Source organism: Sinohyriopsis cumingii, chromosome 15 (assembly GCF_028554795.1).
Source record: "Sinohyriopsis cumingii isolate HCF-2022 chromosome 15, ASM2855479v2, whole genome shotgun sequence".
In the NCBI taxonomy this organism is placed as follows: Eukaryota; Metazoa; Mollusca; class Bivalvia; order Unionida; family Unionidae; genus Sinohyriopsis; species Sinohyriopsis cumingii.
In genome coordinates, this window is record NC_142975.1 from 116,878,776 (window position 1) to 116,906,439 (window position 27,664).

The 27,664-nt window shown below is 34.4% G+C and overlaps 2 protein-coding genes across 8 annotated transcripts in view; one reads left to right on the forward strand and one right to left on the reverse strand.

The window, feature by feature from the left end:
* Positions 1-510: 510 nt before the first annotated feature.
* LOC149782549 (uncharacterized) lies at positions 511-20,661 on the forward strand. 3 transcript variants are annotated; one of them, XM_089933987.1, is made up of 5 exons: positions 511-685; positions 7,634-8,497; positions 11,188-11,318; positions 13,264-13,474; positions 18,748-20,661. In XM_089933987.1, the coding sequence occupies exons 2-5, from the start codon at positions 8,125-8,127 to the stop codon at positions 19,140-19,142; spliced, it is 1,110 nt and encodes a 369-aa protein (XP_089790113.1). In that variant the 5' UTR covers positions 511-685; positions 7,634-8,124; the 3' UTR covers positions 19,143-20,661. The 3 variants fall into 3 exon arrangements, with proteins under 3 accessions (XP_089790113.1, XP_089790114.1, XP_089790115.1); XM_089933988.1 differs by lacking the exon at positions 511-685 and adding an exon at positions 767-895; XM_089933989.1 differs by lacking the exon at positions 511-685 and adding an exon at positions 1,182-1,581.
* Positions 20,662-20,738: 77 nt separating this feature from the next.
* The window catches only part of LOC149782550 (phosphatidylinositol transfer protein 3-like), a 49,489-nt gene continuing 42,563 nt past the window's right edge, over positions 20,739-27,664 (reverse strand). For all 5 annotated transcript variants that reach the window (XM_089933984.1, XM_089933983.1, XM_089933985.1 and 2 more), the window contains 3 exons: positions 27,099-27,243; positions 26,164-26,341; positions 20,739-21,594 (listed from right to left, as the gene is read on the reverse strand). In XM_089933984.1, the coding sequence (XP_089790110.1) occupies positions 20,969-21,594; positions 26,164-26,341; positions 27,099-27,243 (949 nt within the window). In that variant the 3' untranslated portion in view covers positions 20,739-20,968. The remainder of the gene's footprint in view (positions 21,595-26,163; positions 26,342-27,098; positions 27,244-27,664) is intronic.

Genomic DNA, 27,664 nt, shown 5'->3' on the forward strand with positions numbered 1-27,664 from the left:
TCATATTTTTTAAATCCCGCAGCCCTACAGGAAAATACTTCTGGACTACTCGGTAAGTCGTTTTTGCGAAACAGGACCGGGTTTACGAAAAAGGACCCATTTTTAATATTTTTATATCAAAACATATATATGTGAAATGGTGTGTGAACTGGGTTATTACACAAAATAATTTCATTTGTGAAATGTAAATATTGACCGAAACTGTCAATACAATCATCTTCAGTCCTTTTCTGAGACGGTAAGTCCTTTCGTGTAATGGACCGGTTCTTTTCGCGAAAAGTAGTCCTATTAGGAATTTCGTCACAATTAATACTTCCAGTTCAGTACCCAACGAATGTAGTTCTAGTCTATTTTTAGAACATTTTTTCCTCTCTCATTTTGGTGGTGATAGAGAGTTTTAATTATGCATTTTTGGTAGGGATTTAAAGGTAACTGTTTATTCTTGATAATATGAGCTCAGGCTTTTGTTGTCTGTGTGTATTTCGGCGACAGTGCACAGTGAGTAATAAGACCTTGGTGATGATCCGGAAGTGAAATCTGTGTTCTGTTTATATGCTGCTATGTTGACAGTCCAGCATCTAATAAAAGAGCAAATCAACCTTTGACGAGAACTTCACCGTGAAGTCATCTTCGAAGATATTTTAGATTAACATATGATTTGTATTGATTGTCACACAGTGGAAAGGTCAGTACTGAGAAACAAATGTAGAGAACATATAGTAAAATTAATTGTGTCCTATGTCCATGAGCAGTTTATACAACCCGAAAGAAAAAAAAAAAAAAAAAAAACCCACGAAAACTTGAGTACTGCGATATCCTGAAATACCATAGGAAGCAGCCGTTTTATCTGATAGCTTCAGGCCATAAAAGCTTTAAACAAATTATTTTAATGATTGTAAGTTTCCTTTTAGGGATTTATTTTTTCCTGCATTGAAACGTAAATATGTATGTGCCCTTTGCAAGTCTCCAGTCATGCGCGATGGCAGAGGCTGTATCCAATTTTCGATTGTCACTTAATTTCGGTAAGCAGTCAACACCTGACTTATCCATCGTTTTCAAGCACGATTGTGGTACGAATTAAAATTGCTTGTTAAAAAATTGTATTACTTTATTTAATCGCGAGATGATTTTTTTTGTTGTTGTTTTTGTTATTTTTTTAATGCACCTTTTTTCGTCGAGAATGGGTGACACATGAGGTCAATGACATTTCCATGTTCCGTGTAGTGTACTAGTCTACTAGTTATAACAGAATGTTACATTGTATGAATAGGGAGAGCAAGAGAAAAGAAAAAGAAATGAAATGGGTTTAAATATGCTAAAACGGGTCTGAATAACACACATAAGCACAGATATACTTCCTAAATGGAAAAGAAAGTTCCACAGCAATATGTATCTCCAGCTGTTATTTTTCAGTTTCTCATTTTAATGAAATATATATCATCATGACAGCAGTTTTGGAGCATCATGTGTTTTGGAGTGGCCATTTTATTTTGTTGATATCACATGATAACGTAACTCATGATACAATTTTCAGAAATCTTTTTTACAGTTATGTCACGCTTTACAAGTAAAGAAAATCATGTAAGTACATGTATACACATTATGCATAACAATGACCAAAAAAATGCAAACTTGCCTAATACGTTTTTATACCCATTCAGAATACATTTTTTTTTCGATGATGCCAATAAATTGAAACCCCTGATGCAACTTTTTTCCCCATTGAAGCCCATTAAATTAGTTATAAATTTCAGTGTTGAATTTAAGGATATTTTCTTTTTTCATTGTTTCCTTATTTCCAGTATTGAAGAAGGAAAAGAAGTAATCTAATTGACATTGATATTGTTATGTCAGTATATTTTTTAAAAAGAGAAATATTTATTTTATGTGTAAGCCTTAATCTAAGTAGCTTTGAAATATCACTTGACAGTAAAAGTAATCAGATATTCCACACTGGACTGGAACTGATACATACCAACAGCTGGTTTAGTTTATATATACATTCACTAGGGTTTATGTTCCATGGGAAAAATACTTTCAGGGCAGTCTTTAATCCCCATCATAGCTTTATTGATGTCTTGTATTTAACGAATATTATTATACAGGGATCGTACTGGGCTTCGCCAGTGTCGCAAATTGCGATTTATTTTCCTTATTGGCGACAAAAATATCCCATCTGGCGATTTTTTTGGCGACATACTTTTTGGTTATTTAATTTGTACATACAATCATGGATTTGGACTGGATAAATTAAAAGGCAGAACGAAAGGAAGCCACAAACTTGACTAAGAAATGCATTGGAATCAGTCTGTTACACAAACGATTTTTTGTTCTTATTGACAACCCCATCTTTACAGTGCATTGCCACATCATAATCTGCTTATGCTGACATCTGGGCTGAGTACTGTATGCTGCGATACAGTCAGTCATGCTACCGCACTATACCTACAACTGACCGACTTCTGAAGACGCGAATAGAACAGATACAATTAATTCTATGGCTAATCCTTCTGGTTTTTTTTTATACATATACCAATACAATAGTTTTGCTGAACCTTCATAGAAAATTGATAACCTTTGAAGTACCGACTACTGTGTATAAATACAAAGCAAATGGAAAAAATCTCAATCACAATTACATCTGTCGCCAGTGCAGCATTTTACTCATTGATCTTTTCCTTTTGCCATCAGTCCCGTGTTACGGCTGCAGTGGCTTAAACTCCACAACAAGAAATAGCAACAAAAAAAAACAGTTTTGCATAATTAATAATAATTATTTATTTCTCAAAATCAGGAGTGAAAGAATCCCTAACTTGGGTGTGAATTTATGCTTATATATATGGTCCAGTATTGCCAGGTGTTGACTCGTGTAAGTTTCATTCGTGGGAATGGAGATCCTATTTTTCTTGTCGAGAAAATTTATACAGCATTCAGTGATCATTCTTGGGATTTAGGAAGCAATTCGCTACAAGCTTTGTGAAGCTAGCCATAAAAAGGGGGGGGGGCTGCTGAGAGACTACTGGTGTCACCTGTCAGCACTGTAGACTGTGAATGTGGATTCCGTAAGACGAACCTCATAAAAACTGACATAAGAAATAAGCTCTGCATCTCATCTCTCGAGAATTTAATGAGAATCAGCATGTACAGATGTGAAAAATTAGACTTTGAAACTGCATTCAACAAGTGGGCAGCCCTAAAATCGCGACGGATCTTCATGTAACACTTTGTAACATTTTGTTAATGCTTGTTGTAATTAAAGTATTAACTAACCCATCTTTTGTAATTTTCATTGCCTGTTACATTAATAGACTTAATTAACACTTGGAAAAATGTACACTACTTGATTTGGACGACACTTTTTGAAAATTGACGACAAAATATTGAGGTTGGCGATTTTTTTTGCGACAGCTTTTTAAAAGCCAGGACCATCCCTGTAATGCTCATTTTTTTCCCCGTTAACTTTACATTGTCAGAATTGTTCAATATTACCCGGTACTGAACTTGCGCGACACTACACATATAGCTTTCACGTGCATAAAGGAACTACTTTCTATTGTAAACAAACAATGGACGCAGATGCCAGCACTTTTGATTTTGTACACAAATCATGTACACTCGCGTAAGAGGCTCTTTATGTTGTGGTTGTTTAAATTTGTTTCTGAATGAACTAAAACAGATGTTTCGTGGACTGGCACATACCAGATGCTTTGGCACATTCCACGTTGATACAATGTTACGGATTTAGGCTAGCTACATTATATAACAGACGCAAGATAATGTCCTTACAAATAACATACAAGTGACAAGTCATATACTCTATTCTTAAGCTGGTGATAAGAATGGCAAAATAAAATATACTTACAGTTTTACATCCTAAATTTCCTCAAAATGTATTTTCTTAATTCTGCAAATCCGAATTACATGAGCCATGTCATAGGTTTTCAATCTGGATTACACATTTCTAAATTGTGCTGTAATTTCGATGATAAGTGCAATTGTATCCTCCTTACAGCACTCAAAATGAAATAAGCATTAAATTCCATAGCGTCTTTTTGATAATTGCAATTGAAAGACTTCATATTTTTCCCACATTATGATTTCAAACATTCAGTGACAGAAACAGAAACACATTTGCAGATGTCAACACGCTTCTCCCTAGCTTATTAAATCTCATGTATTTCATGTGGAATCGTCACATACAGATCCAGTCAATAATCATGAAATTTCCTAGAATCAAGAAAAATACCAAAATCTATTCATTCCAGGTCAAATGGAAAAGTTGTTGCAATGCACATTTCTTCACAATATGACTCCAAATTTCAATTTTAACTAGACACACCATTTTCTTTTGAAAGTTATGTAGAGCACGCGACTAAGTTCAAATTTATCTGGGTGGAGTTATGTGTGCAGTGATAATGTTGATTTGTGTAATGATGAATATGCGCTTGTGTATTTAGTTTTGAATGTGACATACATTTATTTACATTGTTTCTTGTAGTGTATTGTTTTTATACAATTAAACCTTAGGTAGAATTTAAAAAATGAGCATATAATGAAAAAGGTTACTGCCTTTGTATGGGAAAATGTGAACTCGTTTTGTTGGAAGGATGTACTGCACTCCCAAGGTCGTGCAGTATTCCATCCCAAAACTCATTAATATTTTCCCATACAAATGCAGTAACCTATAAGTATAGAATGCCTTCTGCAGTTATTCTTCAGTAACAATAACATTACTTGGTAGCAGCAGTAAAAACAGAGGATTGAAATTATCACAGTTGAAAATTACTTCATTTCAATTTACAAATCAGGACAAATTTGACTTTTTGAGAACTGAAACTTGGCAAAAGTGGTTTCAGCGCTTTGAACATTTTCATCAGTCGTCTGCACTTAGGGAAAAAGAGGAAGAAGTTCAAGTAATTACCTTGATATATTCCATGGGAAGTGAAGCTGATGATGTTTCGTCTTTGTTCAACCTGAGAGAACAAGATCAAAAGAAGTGGAAGCCTGTGACATATAGATTTGTGCAGTATTTCATTCCAAAGACGAGTGTAATTTTTGAAAGGGCAAAATTTAATCAAAGAAAACAGGAAGAGGGAGAAATAGTGGACAGTTTTGTTACAGCTATCTATGTGTTAGCAGATAATTGTAATTTCGGGCCACTGCATGATCAAATGATCAGAGATCAACTTGTAGTTGGACTGAGAGATTCAAAACTGTCGGAAAAATTGTAGTTAGATGCAAATCTAACTCTAGAGTCTTCCATTAATCAAGCTTGACAAAATGAGGCTGTGAAAAAGTAGCAATCAATTATAGGAACAACTGGAGAATGAATGACTGAAATGGATGCTGCAGTAAAATCGTCTTCACTGAAATATGTGGAATAAACATAAAATCCCAAAAGGTCAGCAGAAAAGGATGCATGAGATGTGCAAAGAAAGTTAGTCATTCTTGAGACCAGTGTCCAGCAAAAGAAGCAGAATGCCACAAGTGTAAGAAAAGAAAATGTTATGCAAAACACAGCCTGTAAAAATCTGCAGTTCGAACGATAGAATTGAGAGCGGAACCTGGATTTCTAGGGACTATTAGCACAAAGAAAGGTCATGAGCTGTAGATAACACATGTGAAATTAAACAACACTTCACTTTTATTCAAGATTGATACTGGAGCTGATGTGACTGTAATTCCTGAGAGAGATTTACAAAACATCAGAGACCAACAACTATCAAAGTCTGATTGAAAACTGTATGGACCTAGAAACTCTGAAGTTAAAGTGCTCTGAAAATTTATGTATGGACTGGAATTGAACAATGTGTTAAGTGTACAAGACATATTTGTTGTAAAGGGACTGAATCAGGCACTCTTGGGCAGGCCTGCGATTCAGGCTCTCAAGATTATTGAACAGGTAAATATATCCCCAGTAAGTGCCGAAGATAAAAACTCACAAAATGCAAGCAAATTTCATGATAAATCCATAAATTTAGATAAGGATTATCGTGAGAAATTCACAAATTTGTTTAAAGGTCTAGGGAAAACAAAATGGTTCTATAACACAACTCTGGACAAAAATGCCAAACCTTATGCTTTATCTACCATAAGAAAGGTTCCTATCCCTTTATTGAATGAAGTTCAAGAGGAGTTGGATAGAATGAAAAACATGGGTGTTATTTCAAAAGTTGTTGAGCCCACTGAGTAGTGCATGGCAATGGTTGTTGTTCCAAAACTAAACAGTATGGTAAGAATTTGTGTTGATCTAACTAAACTGAATGAATCAGTTAAAAGAGAGAATCACCCACTTCCATCAATTGAAGAATCCCTCACAAAACTAGCAGGTGCAAAGTTTTTCACCAGCTTGATGTGAACTCAGGTTTTTGGCAGATAAACCTGTCAGAAGATTCATGCTGCCTCACAACTTTAATTATTCCTTTTGGTAGGTTTAATTTTAATTGCCTTCTATTTAGAATCAGTTCCTCAACTGAAATTTTTCAGAAAAGGATGTCAGAATCTCTGGAGCAACATGGCGGAACACTCTGTCACATGGACAATGTTCTTGTTTTTGGTGAAATGCAGAAACAGCATGATGAAAGACTAGAAATGGTCATGAAATCAATTCAAAAGGACTACATCACTTTGAACACTGAATAGTGTGAATTTTTTAGATCATCCATTAGGCTTCTTGGGCATGTGGTTGACGAAAATGGTTGCAAACCTGATCCGGAAAAAGTCAAAGCTATAACTGAAATGGAAACACCAAAATGCGTAACAGATGTACAATGATTTCTCTGTATAGTAAATCAGCTTGGCAAATTTAGTTCAAATTTGGCAAAAAATAAAAACCATTACATGAGCTTTTGAAAGGCAATTACTCGTGGACTTGGGGGTCCAGATCAAGAACAAGTTTTTAGAGATGTGAAGCAAAAAGTGATATCTTTACCAACTTTAGTTTTCCGAACAGAAGAATAGTTGTATCTGCAGATGCATCTTCATGTGGACTAGGTGCTTTGCTACGTCAGAGGAATGGTAGCATTCTGAAATCAGTGGTGTTCACATTGTGAGGTATGTCAGAAACTGAGGAACACTATGCTCAGGTAGAAAAAGAGGACCTTGCAATCACTTGGGCATATAAACGCTTTAATTGGGTCACAATTCAAACTTGAAACTGACCATAAGCCATTAGTACCTCTAATGAGCACAAAAATCATGGGAGATTTACCCCCTTGAATTCAGTACTTTAGAATGCATTTGATCAAATTCAACTTTTGTATAGTTCATGTTGCTGGCAAAAATATATTAAGTGCTGATGTTCTATCCAGAGCACCTTTAACTTATAACTCTGAGAGTCGCAGAGAATTTCAGGCTGAAACTAATGCCTGTTTTGATTTCGTAGTTAGTAATTTGCCAAATGGTCTAAGTTTCTTGCCTTTAGCTGATCACTCACATTTTACCTCTGTCCATGTGGGTTTGAGATTCAACTTGGTATGTGAGAAAGCTTATCCTGTGCTGAAAAGTGGCATTAAAACCTGAAACACTTAGTTACAAAATCATTACCATTAGCAGATACAACTGCTAGAAAGTGAAGAATGGCATTGTTAAATTAATTTTCTTCATAATTAAATATTTTTATTTTTTATTTCAGGTGGAAGACATAGTTGTAGCATGGAGGAACAGATAAATATTGGAACAAAATGAAAACAAAAATGACTTTCATTTGAAAAGAGTAAAGTGATTTCTATGCAAGAAACAGTATATATTAATAGATGAGTGAACATTGTCTCATAGAGAAATGAAGTCAGTTTATGACTGGTGTTCTGCAGCAGATAAAGATATAAATGACTCAGAAAATGAGAGATTTCCATTTATCCCAATTATCATTTGTGATTTTATTAAGAAAAAAATTTCTGTTTAAAGTACAGCCTGCAATCCAGTAACACCATTTTATTGAGGCAGATAATTCATAATGCAGTTGATATCTTGAAAGATATGATTTTCAAACTCATTAATAAAATTAGACTTTTGTTAACTAAGATACAGTGAAAATTACACCTTTCTAGCTTATGTAGTAACCATCATTCTGAATACCATTTGCTTTCTTGTGTATAGTAGCATTGCCACTTTGTGAAAGATATTATGGAAATGGAAGCAGTAAGCAACACAGTTTTAAGTCAGCAATGTTTTATCGCAGAAGTTGAAAATAGTATTGACTTTGATGATAATATGATGGAAAGCGTATGCCATGACTTTTGTTGTGATGAATGTACAAGCAGTGATTTTTACGTGGCTACCAGAGAGGTGACCAAAGACCTTGAAAATCACAATTTCTGTTGTGATGAAAATACATGTAAGGTTTATATGCTCATGCATGCAGAGACAAGGGAAACTTGTGCTGAAACTTCCACTAGTTCATCAATACACCATCATATTGCTGATCATGTGATGTCTGTCAGATCTGGACATCAAAAAGATGATGTTAGTGAGAACCATTTTCAAATTGATGCAAAAGGTAGATACTTCAAATAATATACTTTTATCATTCATCATTATAATGGTATTAAATTAAAATTATAATGTTTATTTTTTAATGTACATCATCATATATCCTTGTATGTATGACATAACTCTTGTGATATTTAGTTTGGAATTTAAACTAGTAACATATCTCTTGATAGGTTCATATTCAGGATTTTGACATTCTGATATATCACAAGAAAACCTGACAATGGATACAATTTTATGTCATGCTTCAAAAGTGGTAAGACATTATTACTGTTAGGGACATTCCACTCAAACATACTGTACATATTACCCAGGAAAGGCAGTTTTAAAAAAAAAGTCTTACTGAAGGAGTTCATATGAAAGGGATACAGAATTATAAGCTTCAGTTCATTCTCTGGGTCCCACATATGTTTTATTATAACAGCCCTTACCTGCCCTGACTAGGTGGGTCTGTTGCATAAGTGTGTATTTGAGATGGCACTTACCTTCCATATCCTTGGCATGATATAGCCAATTACCTGTTGAAAGTGCCATTAAAAACCATCCAACCAATCAATACCCATGACAGTCTGCCCATCTGGCTGGTTAGGTCTTGCATTTAAGATCATTTACAGGCTCTGTAGTAGGGCATTGACTTCCATGAACATGTATCTTTTTTACACAAGTACACTTACATTAGAAAAAAAAAGTTTTGAAAAGTATATTATCTGTATAACATTTTTCTCTCGTCTGCAAAGTGTACATGAGCTGTAGATGTCCTTTTCCTATCATATTCTTTTTGATAAGGTTTTTGCTGTTCCTGTAGGCATCAGCATTACATGTAATTATTTGATTGCTTTCCTCTACATTTTTGAAAAATAGTGTTTTGCTTGCATTGTCATAGAACTTGATGGATGCGCATATACATTCATCTTGATTAGTGTTTACAACAGCTAACTCAGTGACTTAATTGTCACTCTGCTTGATGCAAAGTGTCCACATGGGTAAAGCCATCTCTGGTTTTATGTTCTAAAAACAAAACAGAATCCTGTTGACACTAGTCTGTGTTTTAAAATCCTCTGTGAGGCAGTTTCAAGAGTTGAGAAATGTGACTACTTATGTATTGTGTTAGAAAAGAAGTTAACTTTCAGACAAGAAATGCAGGAATCAGTTTGTAAGGTTGTAATTTAAAGAGATATGTAGGGATTTCATTCCAGTCTCAAAATTTAGTATAATGTTGCTATTCTTTTCCATATCATTTATTTTTTCTAACATTTGGTGCAGTCTACTAAAGACATATTGATCACTTTAGAAAATACAAAAACTAAACATGCAAATAACCTTAAACTCTTATTATTGTACAAAATTGACGAGATATCCATTAAAAAATCTAAATTCTTAAATCAGTATAACATCCCTTTTAAAGGTATGTGCATTCATTTTAGGCACTGTATTAAAACTTGCAAAATCAAGTTGAAGCTGCCTCTAACACTTCCACTCTGTGGATTATTTTAGGTTTTTGGGATCATGTAGGCATGAACATGGGAAGACCCATCTTTATTCTTTTTATAGAGAAATGATTTTATGATATTGCACTATTTCTCCTTCAGATCTTTTATTAAGTCATAATATATTTGAAGAACATCCACTACATTGCAGGTCAGATCCTGCTGAGTGAAGACAGATGATAGCCATTCTTTTGACTTGTTTGAGCAATATCAATAAAATCCTTAATTGCTTTTTCAAGAATTGGCCCTGTTTTTTTTGCATAGGGCTACGATTCCATGACTTCAGCATGTTTTTCCATCATTGAAAGTAGTTTATAAGCCAGAATGAAGACCTTTCTGACCCTCTAGCCAGTTTAGTTCTGCCTTTACTACAGTCTTTGCTGTCATTCAAAAAGGAACTTGCCATGGTTTTTTATTTGGTTGAATAAAGTCACCATTTGAACCACAGTCTAAGACCTTGCTGGCTCATTGTTAGTTTAGGATCCTCTTTATTGTCAGCTTACCATAGCAGGCAGAATCAATGAAATTAAGTTACAAGAGTTTGATTTCTTTCATTGTTTGTATTTCATATGAGAATCAAAAATGCAAAAGGTGGCTGTAGATTGGAGCTTATGCTTACTTCAGGATAAGGAGATGTAAATTCCTTCACTAAGGGATGTAAATTCCTTCACCAAGGGATGTAAATTCCTTCACTAATGGATGTAAATTCCATCACTAAGGGATGTAAATTCCTTCACTAAGGGATGTAAATTCCTTCACTAATTGATGTAAATTCCTTCACCTCTTATTAATTCTCTGAGTGTATTATGATTAGGTCATGTATTTTTGTCAAAGAAACCAAATTTAGGATAAAATAAGTTCCTTAGATATATTACCTGATCATAATATGGACACTCCCTTCCAAGCCCACCCTGCAGGTTCATTCCTGAAAGTCTTAGAGTAGACACTTCTGGTGTGGTAGTAAATGATGAAAGATGGGATTTGGCACCATCCACTCTAACCAGGGTGAAATCATTCCCATCTGACTTCCATCTTGGTAAGTAGATGATACTTTCATGTTTAATGTGGTAGACATCTGTTTTGCTGGTGTGGGCTGTATTTGTGAGGTAGTGGATTCCCTTAACATGTTATGATCATATATTATCAAAGATTCGGCTCTAAAGTGTTGTATAAATGTCATATTTATTGTTTACTGCTTTATTCATTTCAGCTGCATATAAATCTAAATATAAGAAAACAAAGAAAAAGAAACAAAAAGAAAAGCTAGCCAAGTTAATGCAAAAATATAAGCCTCCAGAAGGAAAATGCAAAAGCACCTCAAGATATGCAGAGAGTTTTCAGGTATTTAAGACTTTTTTATAATAAATTATTAAATGGTATTTGTGAGGTATGACATTTGGTTAATAAGGGTATACAGTAATTTATCGAAACAATTTTTCTTTTTGAGGTAAAGGTGATCAAGTATTAATACTATCAGCCATATAGTTCTTAAAATACATGTATTATGTATGATAGGTTGAAAAATCTGGTTTACTTGATTGCCATCAAGGGTCCTGGTAAGTCTGGTCAGAAAATAATGGTTTCTACACAGTAAGTTTAGTTCAAGATCACAAACCTTTACCAAAAGGTTTAGAATTTAAGAACTTGATGTTCCTAAATGACTACTTGTGGTGCTGTTTTGAAAATGTTACTATTGTTGCTCCGGAACAGAAGATCATATCAGCATGGTCTTTTAACTAAAACTTGCTTCTCATGGTATAAACTTATCCTGAATACAGATATATTACTTGCTGAAATGACTAATGCAGCATTTGTCATGAAAAAATCTTGATATGAACAATACTTCTAAAGGGATTGTTGTGGTTTTCACTTGAACACTTAATGCTGTATATAGTCATATACTGAAATGATGCTGATACAGCTTCCACCTTGAAAATTGTATGGGTACTTCTCCTGAATTAATGGTTGTATCGCCATGGGCTTTTCACTAAAACACTATCACAATATGCAGCAGTTCCTGAATGAAAATGTTGCTGATCTAACGCTTTAATTCATCACTAGTGTAGTACATATTTCTCCAGCAATAAGCCTGTGTTTTATTAAACCCAATCCCATTTTTTAGCTTAATTAGGCTAATATTTATTTAGTATATTTGTGTCATTTAATGATCCCTCCCTCACCCCTCTTTCGTCATGACAAGTTGAGATGAATCATTGTTATTTATTATAACTTCATGGTACAGTCTCAGCTTCAGTTTTCTGGGTCCTATGTCTTATGTAATATTGTCAGAACTTGCTGAGCATAAAATTATTTCAAGCCCTAAACCCCAAAATCATGTAAGAGACTTTATCTCATTAAAATTTTGCATGCTAGTAAAGAAAATAGTTAAGAAGATTCTGACTTCATTTAGACTTTAAGCCAGATCGTGAGTGTTTTGCTCAGCTGGTTTCAGGAATACAGTAAGTCTGCATAAAACCCATTATAACGTGATTCGTTATAACTTGATTCCACTTATAATGCGATGGCAGCATGGTTCCCATTTTTTATTTACAATGACCTTTCTTTTTAACATCCTAAATACATGCTGTCAGAAAAGTTGATTATTCGTATCTGTAGCAGATTTTTAATCCCAGCACTGCATTTAATGTTGCCTTAACTTCAGAAATGTTCCAAAGCAAATGGTATGTGATCAAGAGGCTAGTTAAAACGGATGACATTGAAATTTCAATGCAAATTTTCTATGGGGAACCTTTTCCCCAAAAAATTCCCGCTTATGTTGCAATGCTATTATTTGGACCCCGAGCATCCCGTTATAACAGGTTTTACCTGTATTATTAACTGCTCCAGTGGCCTAGTGGTTAGAGCATCCACCTCAGATGCAGGAGGTCATGGGTTCAATCCAAGTCCGAGTCATAACAAAGACTTACAAAAATGGTACCAACAGCTGCCTTGCTTGGTGCTCAGCATTAAGAGGTTATTGTTAGGTCTGGTCGGTCTCGTGTCAGGATAATGTGGCTGGGTGGGACATCATGCTACATATCTGTGGCATGATGCCCCAGTGCTAGACATCACTGTACACCGTCACACTGCAGACATCGTAGCGCTATGACTCATTTTAAAAAAAAGCTATGTTAAAAATCCAAATCACACACACACACACACACACCTGTATTATTATATATAATTGGGGCTTTGCCCCAACTTTTATTTTTTGACAAATTTATAATACAGGATCCTGATTTTAGCTTGCAATAAACAATGAATAACAGTAATCCAATTATTCCAGGAACTTTTGAGTCCTAGAGGATCTGACTCTGAAATAAGCAGCACTCTTACCTGTCCAGTGTGTTTGGAACTGTACTTCCGACCACACCTGTGTCACCCTTGTCAACATATATTCTGTGAGCTTTGTCTGCGGAAATTGACAACCAAATCAGCGGAGTCTGTGCCTTGTCCTCTATGTAGAAAAGTCATTCAGAGCTGTTCTCATGATAAAGGTATTCTGATATTGCATTCTGTTCTTTGACTTGTCAGTGATGAGCATCTCAAGTGGCATCTTTGACTTGTCAGTGATGAGTATCTCAAGTGGCATCTTTGACTTGTCAGTGATGAGTATCTCAAGTGGCATCTTTGACTTGTCAGTGATGAATATCTCAAGCGGCAAGATATAGCAATTCATCCATCCATCATCAACTCTTTGTTGGCTTTTATATGCCCCATTGCTTGTAGTTGTGTATTAACATTTAATTCGTCGACAAATAAAATTTTGTTATCATTTTTTCACATTTAATTAGATGACCTGATCGGGTTTTCATGACACAAAAGTAGTTTTACCATTTTTAATCATTTAGGAACATTTTTAGGATCTTTGCATTACAGTTGTACAAAAACTACTCCATTTAGAAGATTGACATTAAGTAAGAATGACATTTAGAAGATTGACGTTTAGTAAGAATGCTTGGCTGCATATGTATTTGATTAGATTTTTATGCCATTAAATCATTTCAAATTTTTTATTGTAGACAAATCAGTGCAGATAATCTTGTTTATATGCATATGTAGATGGCCTAATTAGATTCTCATAAAGCAATTTTGTTTCCCCTCATATTAGCTCACTTAAATGAAGTAGTGGATTCTATTTTACTACCTTTGGTATCTGTGCCTGCACAAATAACACCCCGGGGCCACAAGTGGCCAAATGGTCTAAAGCACTCACCATTATGGATCACTGCCATCTCACCTCTGTCTGCGTGAGTTCGACCTATGTGGGTATGTGAGAAATCTTGCCAGTAGCTTCTCGTGGGTCATTGGTTCTTTCCGGGTTTTCCCGGGTTCTTCCTCCACTATTAATACTGCCCATCCATGTATAGCCTATCTTGTGCTGAAAAATGGTGTTAAACCCACAACACCAATAGATAAACCACCATGTATACATAGGTACATTCTCACCAAATCTCAACCATTCTTTCTGCCTAAGTCAAATGCAGCAGTTTTGATTTGGTTTTATAGTATCTACCATCCCCACCCCACCACACCTCACTCCCAGATGGGGCTGACTTTGTATATAAATGTACATTAGTTGTACAGCCTTGATGAAGTTTGTTTATAGCTGAAGTTTTTTGCGTACTGTATGAATACTGTTATATCTGGAATAATTAGACTTGGATGAGGGTATGCATTTTAAGTACAGCAGCCTTCATCGTAAACTTAGGTCACTGTGACCTTTATACAGCTCTTTACTGACTTTGGTTAAATTTTATGTTTTAAATTGATTTTTCAACTTTTTACATGGTAGAATCATCAAATTTGAAAGATGTATGCATTTCTGTTGGTACCATACCCTTACCAAAAAAAGTAAGTCCCTGTGACCTATAATTTCACACTTGCTTAGTTTAAGTTTTTGCATTGATATTCATTGTGACCAAATTAAGTTTGGTTTTTTGCACCTTGTGTACATTCTGTTAGATCTGAAAACATAACATGAAATTTGTTGAGTGACTTCACTGACATTAGGTCAGTCTCAATCACTTTTCCTCAAAATCCTCGAACTTAATGATTGTATGCACCTCTGTTAGTACCAAACCATTATAACAAAAGTAATTAATGGTCCTACAGTTCACATTTTACTGGCTTCACTTCACTTTTTGCATTTAACTCATGACCATATAGTTCTTGGGATATTTTTCCTTTTTAATACTGTTTAACCTGGAACAGTGAAACTTGGTTACAGGATGCATCTTGAGGAGTACTGCACCTTCATCTTAAAAGTAGGTCACTGTAACCCATATTTCACATATGACTGACTTTGGTAAAATTGCGAGTTTACTGTACATGTTTGAATAATTAAACTTGACAGCTGTATACAGCTCTTAGTGCCACACCTGTACAGAAGAGGTCATCATGACATTACATTCACATTAATAGTGGCATAGGTTAAACATTTAGCTCTTGACTGCATAGGTTTTTGCATGCTATATACATACTATCCTATCTCGAGTCATGAAACTTTGTGAGGAATGCATCTTGCTGAGCACTACTTCATTTCAGTAGGATGTCATTATAGCCTATATTTTATGCTTCACATATTTTAGTTAAATTTTGTGTTTTTGATCATTTCTCAGTCACTGTTCACACATGATTCATGAAATTAATGAAGATATATTTCCATGTTACTACCACACCCTTATAACAAAAGCTTATCATGACCTGGCCTGTTTTTGGCTTAAACTGTCTTTGGTTAAATGTTTTCATGAGCTTTTAATCACATGAGTTTTTGACATTTTGTATGTATACTGCTATCTTTCCTAGAATCATGAAATTTGGTGAGTGAATGCATTTGGATAAATTCTACATCCTCACTGAAAATATAGGTTTCTGAATAGTATTTCATGTTTCACTAATTTTGTTGAAATTTTGTGTTTATAGTTTATTTATTAAGTGCTGTTTATGTTCCATAAGGAAACTTGATAATTGCATGCATCTATGTTTTCACCATTTCAGCCAAAAGAAGGGAGGGCCCTGAGTGGCTGAGTGGTCACTGTTATGACCTCTATCTGTGTGGGTTTGAGTCTCAGGCTCAGCAAATGTGGGTACCTGAGAAAGCTTGCTAGTAGCCTCCCATGGGTCAATAGTTCTTTCCGGGGTTTTCCTGGCTTCTTCCTCCACTATTTCTACTGGCCGCCATGTATAGCCTTTCTTGTGCTGAAAAATGGCATTAAACTCAACAATAACAACAACCAGAAAAAGGTCACTGTGACTTATACTTTATTGGTTAGATATTTTGTGTTTATGACCAGTAATTAATATTTACAGTGAAACTACTTAAAGCTTCATTAAAGTTGGCTATATAATCATCCAATGCACTCCGCTTTATAATATATGTCGGAACTCAGCACTTGGTGTCTTTTGGCTGTAGTAGGTCCAACATGTTTTACAAACACAAATCTAGCATGTGTATTTACTCAATTACACGTCAAAAACCTTAGACCCTGATCTGATATTTCATAGTGCACTGGCAGATCAGGCTATATGTTATTTGTTCTATTGATTGTTCTAAACAAACTGCATAGACCCAGATATGCAGATGCATTATGTGATGGCCAATCTGGGTCTATGCAGTTTGCAGTTGGACTTGACTTATAAGTGAATATATATGGTAATGGAAGGGGAGTATATTTTTGAGCATAAATGTATCATCTTCAAATTCATGTTTCCATTGACAGTTATCAGGCTTTGCATAGAAGTATACCATCGGACATCAAATATCTCAAAGGATTTGAGGTCAAGGTCACAGTGTCAGTTTGTTAAATGTCTTTAGAAGTGACCTTATCAGTTGTTTTCCTAGATATGTTGTTGTCAGATTTTTCCTACAAGTTCATTAGTGGTCATAAAAGATCCTTGGAAATGAGCAAAACATTCCAGGATGAGTTATTTTCAGCTTTTGTGGAAATTGTTGTAAGGTTTAGCAAGTAGCAGTATCCTCTGTTTTAATTTGTGGATCATAATCAGATTTTGCACCTAAAGAGATATTCACAAGGTCAAAGGTTAAAGTTACAGATTATTTGGTAATGTATTACCAAGGTTTTAGTAACATTCATTGCTATTGTTTCAGCAGTAACTTACAAAATCAGTTTCCAGCTTGGTATGTGAATGTTGAGTGTGTTCAGAGTAGAATTTTTAACTTACTGAATCAGTTTCCAACTTCCTAGAGTTTTTTTTTATAACAAATGTTGAAATGGGATGAAAGTTCTTCAGTAACTTCTATCTTTTGTTTCTGTTCTTTGTTATCCCCTGACAAAATTTCTTATTTGAATATCAACTAACATGGTAAATGAACATTGTTCCATACAGTGAACAAGCTTATTGATATTTCTTCACATGCTGGTCATTAATTTCTGGCCTTCTTTGTAAATATGGTATGACAAGTGAGTTGTTCAGTTGCTTCTGACTGTATATATTATGAGATCTCCATTTTTTTCTCACTTAAATCTGCCATTTAAGAAATTTTGTAATATTGTATTTGAATACAAGTATTGGATTTGAATGGGAAATAGCATCTTGATCATAGTTACATGTCACTGTGATGACCTGAGACACATTTCCAATGCTTTATACAGATCTACATGTATGTATGTATGTATGTATGTATGTATGTAGACAGAAAAAAGAGCATTAGGTACTGAACAAAATAGGCATATTTGACAAATAAGGTTGATCAGATTTTGCTTGTAACATAATTACATGACTTATAATAAACTGGCTACATATATTATTAGGTAAACATAATTATGCCTTGTCTTTTTTAAACTAAATATACAGAGCCAGTTGGGGCCAAGTCAGCTTGAGCCTTAGCCCATAAAAAAACAGACAAGATTTATGTTTGAGAAAGGTCAAGTAAATATTTGGCATGGTCTTTCATCCATTATGTGCCATCTTCCTGGATTCTTCTTTACTTGATATGATGGCTGCCATGTGCTGATAAACCCCACAAAACCAAAACCAACTGTTTTCAATCCATTCATTTATTTCAGCAATCTGTTTTATAGAATTAATGCTTATGGCACTAAAGTTTATATACGCATAACAATTTTTACCTTGCCCTTACCTAAAGAATATAGATCATGTTAATGACACATAGGTGGCAGGATAGTAGAACATGTTAAGCTAATTGAATCAGTCCTTTCAGTTGACAACTCACCAAGCCTTACATTCCTACATTGACAGCCAGTCAGTTTGTTATCCAAAATTTGAATGGACAACTGACCAGGATACGGGGCCCCAAGTGGCCGAGTGGTCTAAAGCGCTCTCTGTTGCGGATCACTGCCATCTCACCTCTGTCTGCGTGGGTTCGAATCTCGGATTCAGCCAATGTGGGTATGTGAGAAAGCTTGCCAGTAGCTTCTCGTGGGTCGGTGGTTCTTTCCGGGGTTTTCCCAGGTTCTTCCTCCACCATTAATACTGGTCGCCATGTATAGTCTATCAGTGCTGAAAAATGGCGTTAGAACAACAACAACAACAATGACTAGGATACTAGGCAAATTAAGAATAATTCTTTGTATAATTTGAACTATTATAACTTCTCTATCTTTCATCCAATGTTTATGAAAGTTTCATGATGAAATGAAAATTACTCTCAAAGTGGAATTTGTTTAAAATACAGACTTTGAATTTATACAGTTTGGTTCGCTGATGAATAGGTATTGTTACCTCTGCCTGAGGATTTTTCAGTTAATATATTTATTCTTTATCCATACAATTTATTGCATTTCAGATTTGGACCAGAGACTCAAAGTTGATTACCCAGATATATATCAAGAGCGAGCAAGGATAGAAAAATTGTGCAAATCTCGCTGCAACCAGCTTCCATTAACAATACCTCTCCCATTTAGTCGTAGACTTCTTCAGTCCATAATCCAAGACCATCGAGCAAGAAGATGCATCCTAGACTGGCTGTATGAATTGGTTTATTCCAGCCTTGCCTACCTGCTATCCCTTGGATTTGGATTTAGCTTGTCCTTTCTTCTGTTCTTGTATATTGGCAAATTGAATACTGAATCACAGGTTGAGGTTGCCAACACCTGCTTTCTTGTGATGGTTCTGGGTCTAATTCTTGCTTACGTCATGCACAAGTCGCATTTGCTCAGATTTGCCACATTGAACAGATAGGCATGAGAGAATGTTAAATAGTTTGATTATGCAGGTATAAAGGACATTTTTTGATGAAAGTAGCATGTTTAATAAATAAATACATAAAATGCTTAATATATTAAGATCTTTATATAAATATTTTATACGATTCACTTTTGGATTTAATCACAGGTGATATGGTGGATATCATACAAGTGCACTTTATGTTAGAAACATGTCATTTTTCTATACCATGTTTATATGTTTTGGAAATCACCTTTTATTATTTATCTATTATATTTTGTTGCCAGCTCTTTTGATGGTAGGGATTTTTAAGAGCTTCATTTCAAGACAGCTCTTGTTCTAATCCAGTGTGAATAATTTTTCAAATTGCCTTTCTAAGTCAGCTAACCAAACCATCTTCCAAATTTCTATATAAATTTCTGTCTCATTCCTGATACCAAAGGTTCTGTGCTTATTGTTATACACGGATTTGCCACAACTTTGTCCTATGTCCCCCAAATTGTGACCCCCAGGTGCCCACTGGGTGCATTTATGTCAGGGGAAAAAATCCTCAAATATGCCTACATCTTTTCTTTAGTGCATATCCATCCTTGTCTATGTTATCTGCTAGCAGTGAGTCTGCAGAAATTATAAAAACTGAAACAAGGCAGTTAGCTTCCATTTTAGCACAACATATTTTGTAATTAAAACATTAAAGATTTGTGTTTTTCTACCAAGTATCATTGTAAAGTCACTGTCATTTGCTAGAGTAACATAGTTTTGAGGTTGATGGCACATTTACAGCAGTGAAGATTTAATGTATTTTGACATTGAATCAGTGACAAAAGGGACTCAGTTTATGCAAATAAATTCTGTGAAATCCTAATTAGAAAATAAAAATATTTCAGAAATCAGTGGGAATTATTTATAAATGCTGGTAGAAAATGAATGATGACTAAAGTTAAATGGAAGCAATATTTGGAATGGAAAATTCCATAGTACAACTCAGTTAAAGTTAACCAGATATTAAAACATGGTAATCTTTATTAATATTTTACTTTAACACTTTATAATAACATTTTTTACAATAATTAAGTTTCCAAAGAAAGGATGATGGTACATTGCAGGTGGCAAAGTTGGGGATGGGGGTAACTGTTTGGATCCTAGGTGCAGCAATGTTTATTCCAATTTTGGATCACAGCAAATATAGTCCATTGTATTCCATATTTGGTGTTATTTACAGGATTTCTAAGCAGAATTGCAAATTGTGCAAATGTTGACAAATAGAATTGCAAACTGTGCAAAAGTTGAGAAACAGAAGTGCAAATTGTTTCAAAGGTTAATATACAGAAGTGAGATAGTGCAGAGGTTAATATACAGAAGTTCAGATAAAATGTTGCTTCTTGGATGTATTATGAACTGAATCTTAATTATTTCACTCCTGTCTAAGATCAGGGAAATGCCTCCATAGATAGTGAAGAACATTTGTCAGTAAATTTAATTTTGCATACAGTGAAATTGTTTTCATTATATGGTAAATAAAGAATGAAGCTTTGTCTTTCCTCTTGTCAGTTTATTATGTATTATAATTTAGAGGAAAAAAGTTAATTAAAACAGATATATGTAAAACGATTTATATGTATAAACATTTTATTTATGTCAGGTTCTTGATATTATTTTTTTTATGAGTATATTGGTTGCCACATATTTTTCCAAAGTTCCAGAATTTAAAAAATTACAAAGTTCAAAAAAGGTAAGAAAAACTTAATAATAACTTTTTTTTAAAATCTTCTGAGTGATGAGGTTTTTTATCCAGTGTATTGTTACACATAGTTATGTGATCAATAGACACAAATTATACATCATTCCTGCTCTGATTTTGCTTCTTCAGGTATCTGATATTCCTTTGCTATTTCTATAGCTTCAATATTATTTTCATCATCATCATCACTTGCATTTGTACTTCCAGGACTTTTCTCACCATCTCTTTGTTGCTGTAAACTTGCAGCTGTTGACTCAGAGGCTATCACCTTCTTTCCAGTGGCACTGTCAACTATGTTTGGATGTGGTTTGTGAATCTTTGAATTAAACTTGTCTTCCATTTGGAAACCTTCTATAAACATCTTTACATATGAAGGTGTTCCACGAGGGTCATGCTCATTATTCTTAGAAGGTGCATTCCAGAATTCAATCTGATTTCTAGGGAGGGGTCTGGTCTTGTTCAAATGGATTTCTTCAAGTAGCCATTTTGTCATTTCTTCTGAAAAATGAGACTGGAATAATTCTGATATTTTATGCTTCGAACGAGCCAATTTGCATTTAGCCACCGTAGTGGATGGTAAGAACACTTTCATGGCACTGTAAACTCCCTGGAAAATGGCATTGTGGTTTACACAGATGACCATACCTAGCCGTTCTGGGTAGTGATTGGACATCACCTGCCAAACAGCATAACCCAATTTTGGATTGCATACTGGTAGTGTCATTCCTGCAAAACAAAAACAAAACAAAAATTTGGTCAAGGGCTGAAATGCAAATATAAAAGGGGGATTATTTTACTTAAGCTCCATTTTAATTCAGCTTCTACATGTACTTAGGGAAATTGTTCCATATCAGGTTCTTATTGGCTGGTTAGATTTTGATGACTCCATTATTATCAGCTGGGTGTAGAGTAAGCCTCAATAGCCTGCAGTTTTTGTACACAAAGAAAACAAGAAGTCCTCAGCATTTTTCACACTTTGTTTGAAACCAATCAACATCTTAGCTCCACATATTTGACAAACCAGTCTGACAGGCTGTTTCAATTTCAAATACTACTGACAACCCAGATGGTCTTTCTAGATTCCCCTACTAATAGAGGAAAACTGGAACCATAACAGAGTATGATTAGGCCAAATAAAAAAAATGTTTGGTTATGGTTACAATGAAAACAAAACTAGTGTATGAAGATTGGTACATGTGTGTTGTTTTGTTGAGGAGGGGTTGGTCCAGATGCATTTTAATGAAGCATAAACTAGAAAAAATACCTACTTTGCATCCTAAATTAACTTTGTACTTACAACCCTTTGTTAATTTTTTTTTCCTCTGAAATATTTTCTTTTTCAACAACTTTAGAAAAAAAATCTACAAATTTTTTTCTAGGGTCAGCAGGAAAAAACAGGGTCAGTCAGGTAATCAGAATAACACATCCTTTTTTATTTGGACTTGTTATTTGTCATGAACCTACATAAAGAATTACTCTTTCTGTTCTGGTATATTTCATTGCTTGAGAGCAAAATTTCATGCTAAAAACAAGAATGTTACTATACAGCAGGAGAAAAATATGGCCATCATTTATGGTTTTAGTTACCCTTTAGTATTGCTTGGTATTTAAATTAACATCATTGAATTGTTTTTTTAAACAGACTCATATTTTCCATTGGTTGTTTTAGTGTTGAACTGGCAAGGTAATAAAATTGCAAGATGTGCACTTAAAATATGATTCCAAAAACCAGTCAATATTTTCTCTCCTTTCAGTGCTGATTCAACACTTAAAATTTTGCTTTAAAATCTAAGTTTCTCTAGTACAGAAATTCAACGAATAAACACCGATCAGTCTGGCATCTCATATTAATCCTCCAGGGGTGTATTTTATCATCTTATCCTGTACTGATTTGAATCCTAGAATACAATGCATATTTGTTTGACGGGCAGAAACTAATAGTTGCAGTCAATTGTGAATAATATAGAAGCTAGATCTGCATGCACAGTAAGCATTTGGGTGTGCATTATACATGAGCTAAACATATAATGGAGCAAATATATATATATATATATATATATATATATATATATATATATATATAAAGCTGTTCTGTTAATAATTTTGTGCTGGATTTCAAGGCAGTCCTCACTTTTTAGTTGATGATGTATGTCTATCCCTCTGCCTTAAGTGCATAGGCTTTAGTTTGCATTTAAGTCCTTGTCTGTTATGCTGTTTTTTTCTGGAATCACATGATTTATAATGCAAAATGTTTCACGAAGAGTACTACAGGCATCAGTGAAAATTATGTTACTCTAATTAACAAACGCAACCATGAACATGCTGTCACTGAAACCCATATGTTGTTGTTGTTGTAGTGTTTAATGCCATTTTTCAGCACAAGATAGGCTATACATGATGGCCAGTATAACTGGTGGAGGAAGAACCACTGACCCATGAGAAGCTACTGGCAGACTTTCTCACATACCCATGATAGCTGAGTCTGAGACACAAATCTACGCAAACAGAGATGAGATGGCAGTGATCCGGAATGGTGAACGCTTTAGACCACTCGGCCACTTGGGGACCCGAAACCCATATGTGTGGGATCTGCATCAAACAGTGGTAAAGTGGCATGCAGAGATACTATTTGACATCTTTACAGTCAAACATAATCTCCCGTTTATGGTATATCATTTTTCAGATCTAGTCAAAATAATGTTCCCTGACTCAGAAATCACACAAAAGTTCTCATACAAACAGATGAAACTTACTTGCATAGTGACCCAAACTATTGGGATAAGAAAACTGAAGACATGTGCTGCAATGAAAATTTCACCATTTTTATTAAAAGATCCTCCCTCGTTTGAAGTCAGAGCTCAAATTTTGCATATCCCATAATTTGACTGTAGCTGACTTTTCTGTTTTGTCATATATATGATTATGGTCATTATTTCAACCATCAGTGATCACTGTTAACCTTTGGATTTACCTCAGTGCTTAAGACATAACTGGTATTACCTACAGAAAAAAAGCAAGCTGGTTTGCAGTTGCAATATAAGAAGTATTCTGTCTTTTAGTCAGAACTAGGTAAATGTGAGCTGTATTTTTCATGCTGCAGCAAACAACATAACCTGGCATATTGTTCTTGGATACTGTTGCATGTTGTAATATGGTACACAGATGTGTCCTAAAGTGCACTACACTATTTTGATAAAACAAATCTGAGCAAGCCATGCTGCCATCAGTGGTTTCTTGTTACATATTTAACATGACATTACTAAACTCATTTCACTAATTTTTAATATGATTGTTTACAAAATTAGTGTCAATCTCATTATCACACATCTAGACATAGATCATGTACATCATAATGTTTCAGTGTTTTCATTTACAAATAAAGAATTCTGGTTGCAGTTCTAGTATGTGTTTTTCTCTTGGTAAAACTCTGCTATGTCTTTCTGTTCAGGCACATGTGCTGCCATTGGTGATAAATTGGCACTACCCAAATATCCCCAATGACCAGTCCTAATTACGTTCCTGCAAACTCTGGACAAATTTGCAGACTAACAGATCAAGTTACTTAATCAGTTTGAGTCAGCATTAAGTATTACCAGTAACAAAATCAATTGATTAAAACCCAACATGTCTTGATTATTGTTAGAAATGTATTTCTAACCATGTCACAGGCCCAGATTATAATAAGTTATAGAATAACTGATAGGAGTGAGTTATAATATCAAGATTGTTTCTTAATGTAAAGATTGTCTGTAATGTATTTTCAAAATGATATATTGTTACATATATCTGATTTAATTCATATTTATTTTAATTTAATTGTTTGTGAGTTTAAAATTTTTTATTCTATTATATGCTATTGTAAATTTATTCACTGGATATATTTTTCCAGAAAATTGGTTGACCTAAATCATTCTTTTCATAAACACCAGGTGTTGGCCTGGATGCTGACCTTGATTCAAAATTAGTAAACAAAGTTCTATTTTTATTTTAAAATGATTGGTTGTTGTCAAAGTCATGAGGGGGCTTTGGGTTTAAGATGTAAACAACTTTTTTTTAATTTTTTTTATTTCTTAGAGAAAATTATTGGTCTAATCAAGGCCATATTTTGTGTAAACATGATCATGTGACCCCTCCTTCTGATTTTGCAACTTGGGGGAATTTAGAAACTGCGTCTTATAATACAATTTAACCTTTGTTTTAGAGAGAGATCTCACAGTTTTGGGCTTTTACACTTGGTATCAAGTTGTTTTCTTTGTTGTTGCCAGATTCTGAGTTAATTATCTTCAGATCATTTGGATTTCAAAGGAATTCTTTTTTCTCTGGAAATAATTTGAGGAGTGCTCACACAGAAATTTTGGAGGGACAATGCTAACAAGTTTAATTTGAATTTCCAACACCGGAGTGCCATTATTTATATTTCTACAAGGAACTACAGATAAGCACAGTACTGACTACAGCATACATCATCGTCATCCATCTTGGATTTTCGATCAGGATTCTAGCTTGAAATTATTAGAACATTTGTTGCTATGACTTTTACAAAATAATTCGTGGATTAAACTTAGATTATTTTTGGAGTTGATTCTTGAAACCGTAAGTTCTTATTTTTTCATTTTTACAGAATTTTTCCAGGAAAATAAATTATTTGTTAAATTTTAAAAAGCTTGTTGTTTTCACTCTTCCTGTGTTACTTTTATTCAAGCCTAAACATGTAACAATATTTATATATGTAAGTTATCTCTCCTCTGGAAACATTAAAGATATAGTTTCTTTCAAAAATGCTTTAAATAATCTTGACACTACAGTTTCAGATATAGTGAGGATTCAGTAAATATGCAGATAAATCAAAATAATATAGACTGGTTCAGGAATTCAATTCCAGAATTGTTATTTTTAATAGTACTTAGGTTTAAAGTCCAGACCAACTACATCCAAAATGAGGTTATCAAGGGCAAATTTAACTTGAATAAATCTGAGATGTCTAAAACATAAAAAACTGGTATGTCAAAAATGTTAATCACTTTCTTTAGAGAACTATATGAATCACACTGTTTGGGCCATTTTACTGCTACCCATTATGTACACTTTTGGTTAATCCATACATTAATTTTTAAATAAAGTGGTTTCGTGTCTATGTAAACACCAGTTTTTGTGTGCTGGAAACATTCCTGTATGTTCCAACTTTAATTCTGTATTTTCATGGGTTTTAAAAGAGTAATGAGGTCTTGGATAAATGCCAATGACATATTTGAGAAAAACAAACTTATTTCAAGCAAAGAAAGAAGAAAGTGATACCTGTACAATCAAGAATATATATCCATGTAGATACACCAGGGCCCATTGAAGCTTTGGCATTCTCTAGTATATAGGTACTGTGGGTAATGGAGTCTTCCACAGAATTTCTGTGGCAGATGGCCTGGGAAAAGTTGGAATATACCACTGGTCTGCCTATCAGATCAAATCCAACTTGGCGCTGAAACAGCAAGTAATAGAGATGGATGCAAGTGATGTCCTTTGTGGGTTTCAGAATATGATAGGCAATACATAGCAGCCATTATATTTGTTGGAGGAAGAGCCTAGGAAAATCTCAGGAGGAACCACTGACCCATGTGAAGCTGCTGGCCAAGCCAAGACTCAAACCCATGCAGACAGAGATGAGATTTCAGTTATCTATAAAACCATGCTCCTTCAACCACTTAACCACTAAGGATACATTTGAAAGGAAATTATTCACAAACTTAGTAATCAAGAATGTGGTATTTAAAAAGAATTCAAAAGAAGAATGCTTTGCCATTATGTTCCAGTTGTTCCCAGGGTATAATAAAAATGTGGGTTTATTTTTCCAAATGAATGTTTAGGTACTGAAGAAAAGGAAGATTAATTTAAATACATTAACAGAAGGATGACCCTGCCTACTGCCTTTTACTTCAAACTGCAAATTAGCTACAGAATTCGTATTTTGTAAATCTCAAGAAAAAATAGACATCACTGGACAAAATTGTGTTTCACTGCACTTTAAGGTAGATGCTGCCTCAATTTCATGCATATTTAATTATTAAACTCCAAATGCATTAAAAAATTACAATTATTGTATTGGAAGCTATTGCAAAACAAATGTCCCATTCATCCTTTCTGAAGGAATTCACTATCCATTCACCTTGCAGTTACATCTTCCTTTATACTACATTGTTTACTAACATTCTCAGATATACATAGACAAACCATAGTACCATTGAGTGGAATCCAGGTTTATCGTGGCACCATGTACAATCCATATGCAAGGGTCGCTTTTGTCTCCTGTATTCCACTGTCTCTTTCAGCATTTTTTCAGAGGCATTTATATCCCAGTTCCGAGCCTTGAGGAACCGTACAAGTCTGCAATATGTAAATGTAGACACTTATATAGACAGATGGCCATAAAAACATGAATGTATGCTTAAATATATATCTATATGCAGGGTTTATTCACACATCAGTACAATCTTTGCTTTATTATGTTCATTAAGTTAAGACTTCTAGAGAAAGGCATAAAAGACTACATATTATGGTAAAATCATAAAAATACCAATATGTTATATGAACCTAATTCATTTAATTCTTCTGATTGTGGACATCATCATGGAATGCATCCCATGTCAAAATGGTGGTCGCCTTATATAACATGTAGGAATTCAAGGCATACCAGACTTGTTCTACATCACCAAGTCCGCAAGTGTACATGAATGCAGATATATACAGACATGAATAATGTGCACACAAATGTCATGTACATTCTTTACATACAAAAAGAGATATA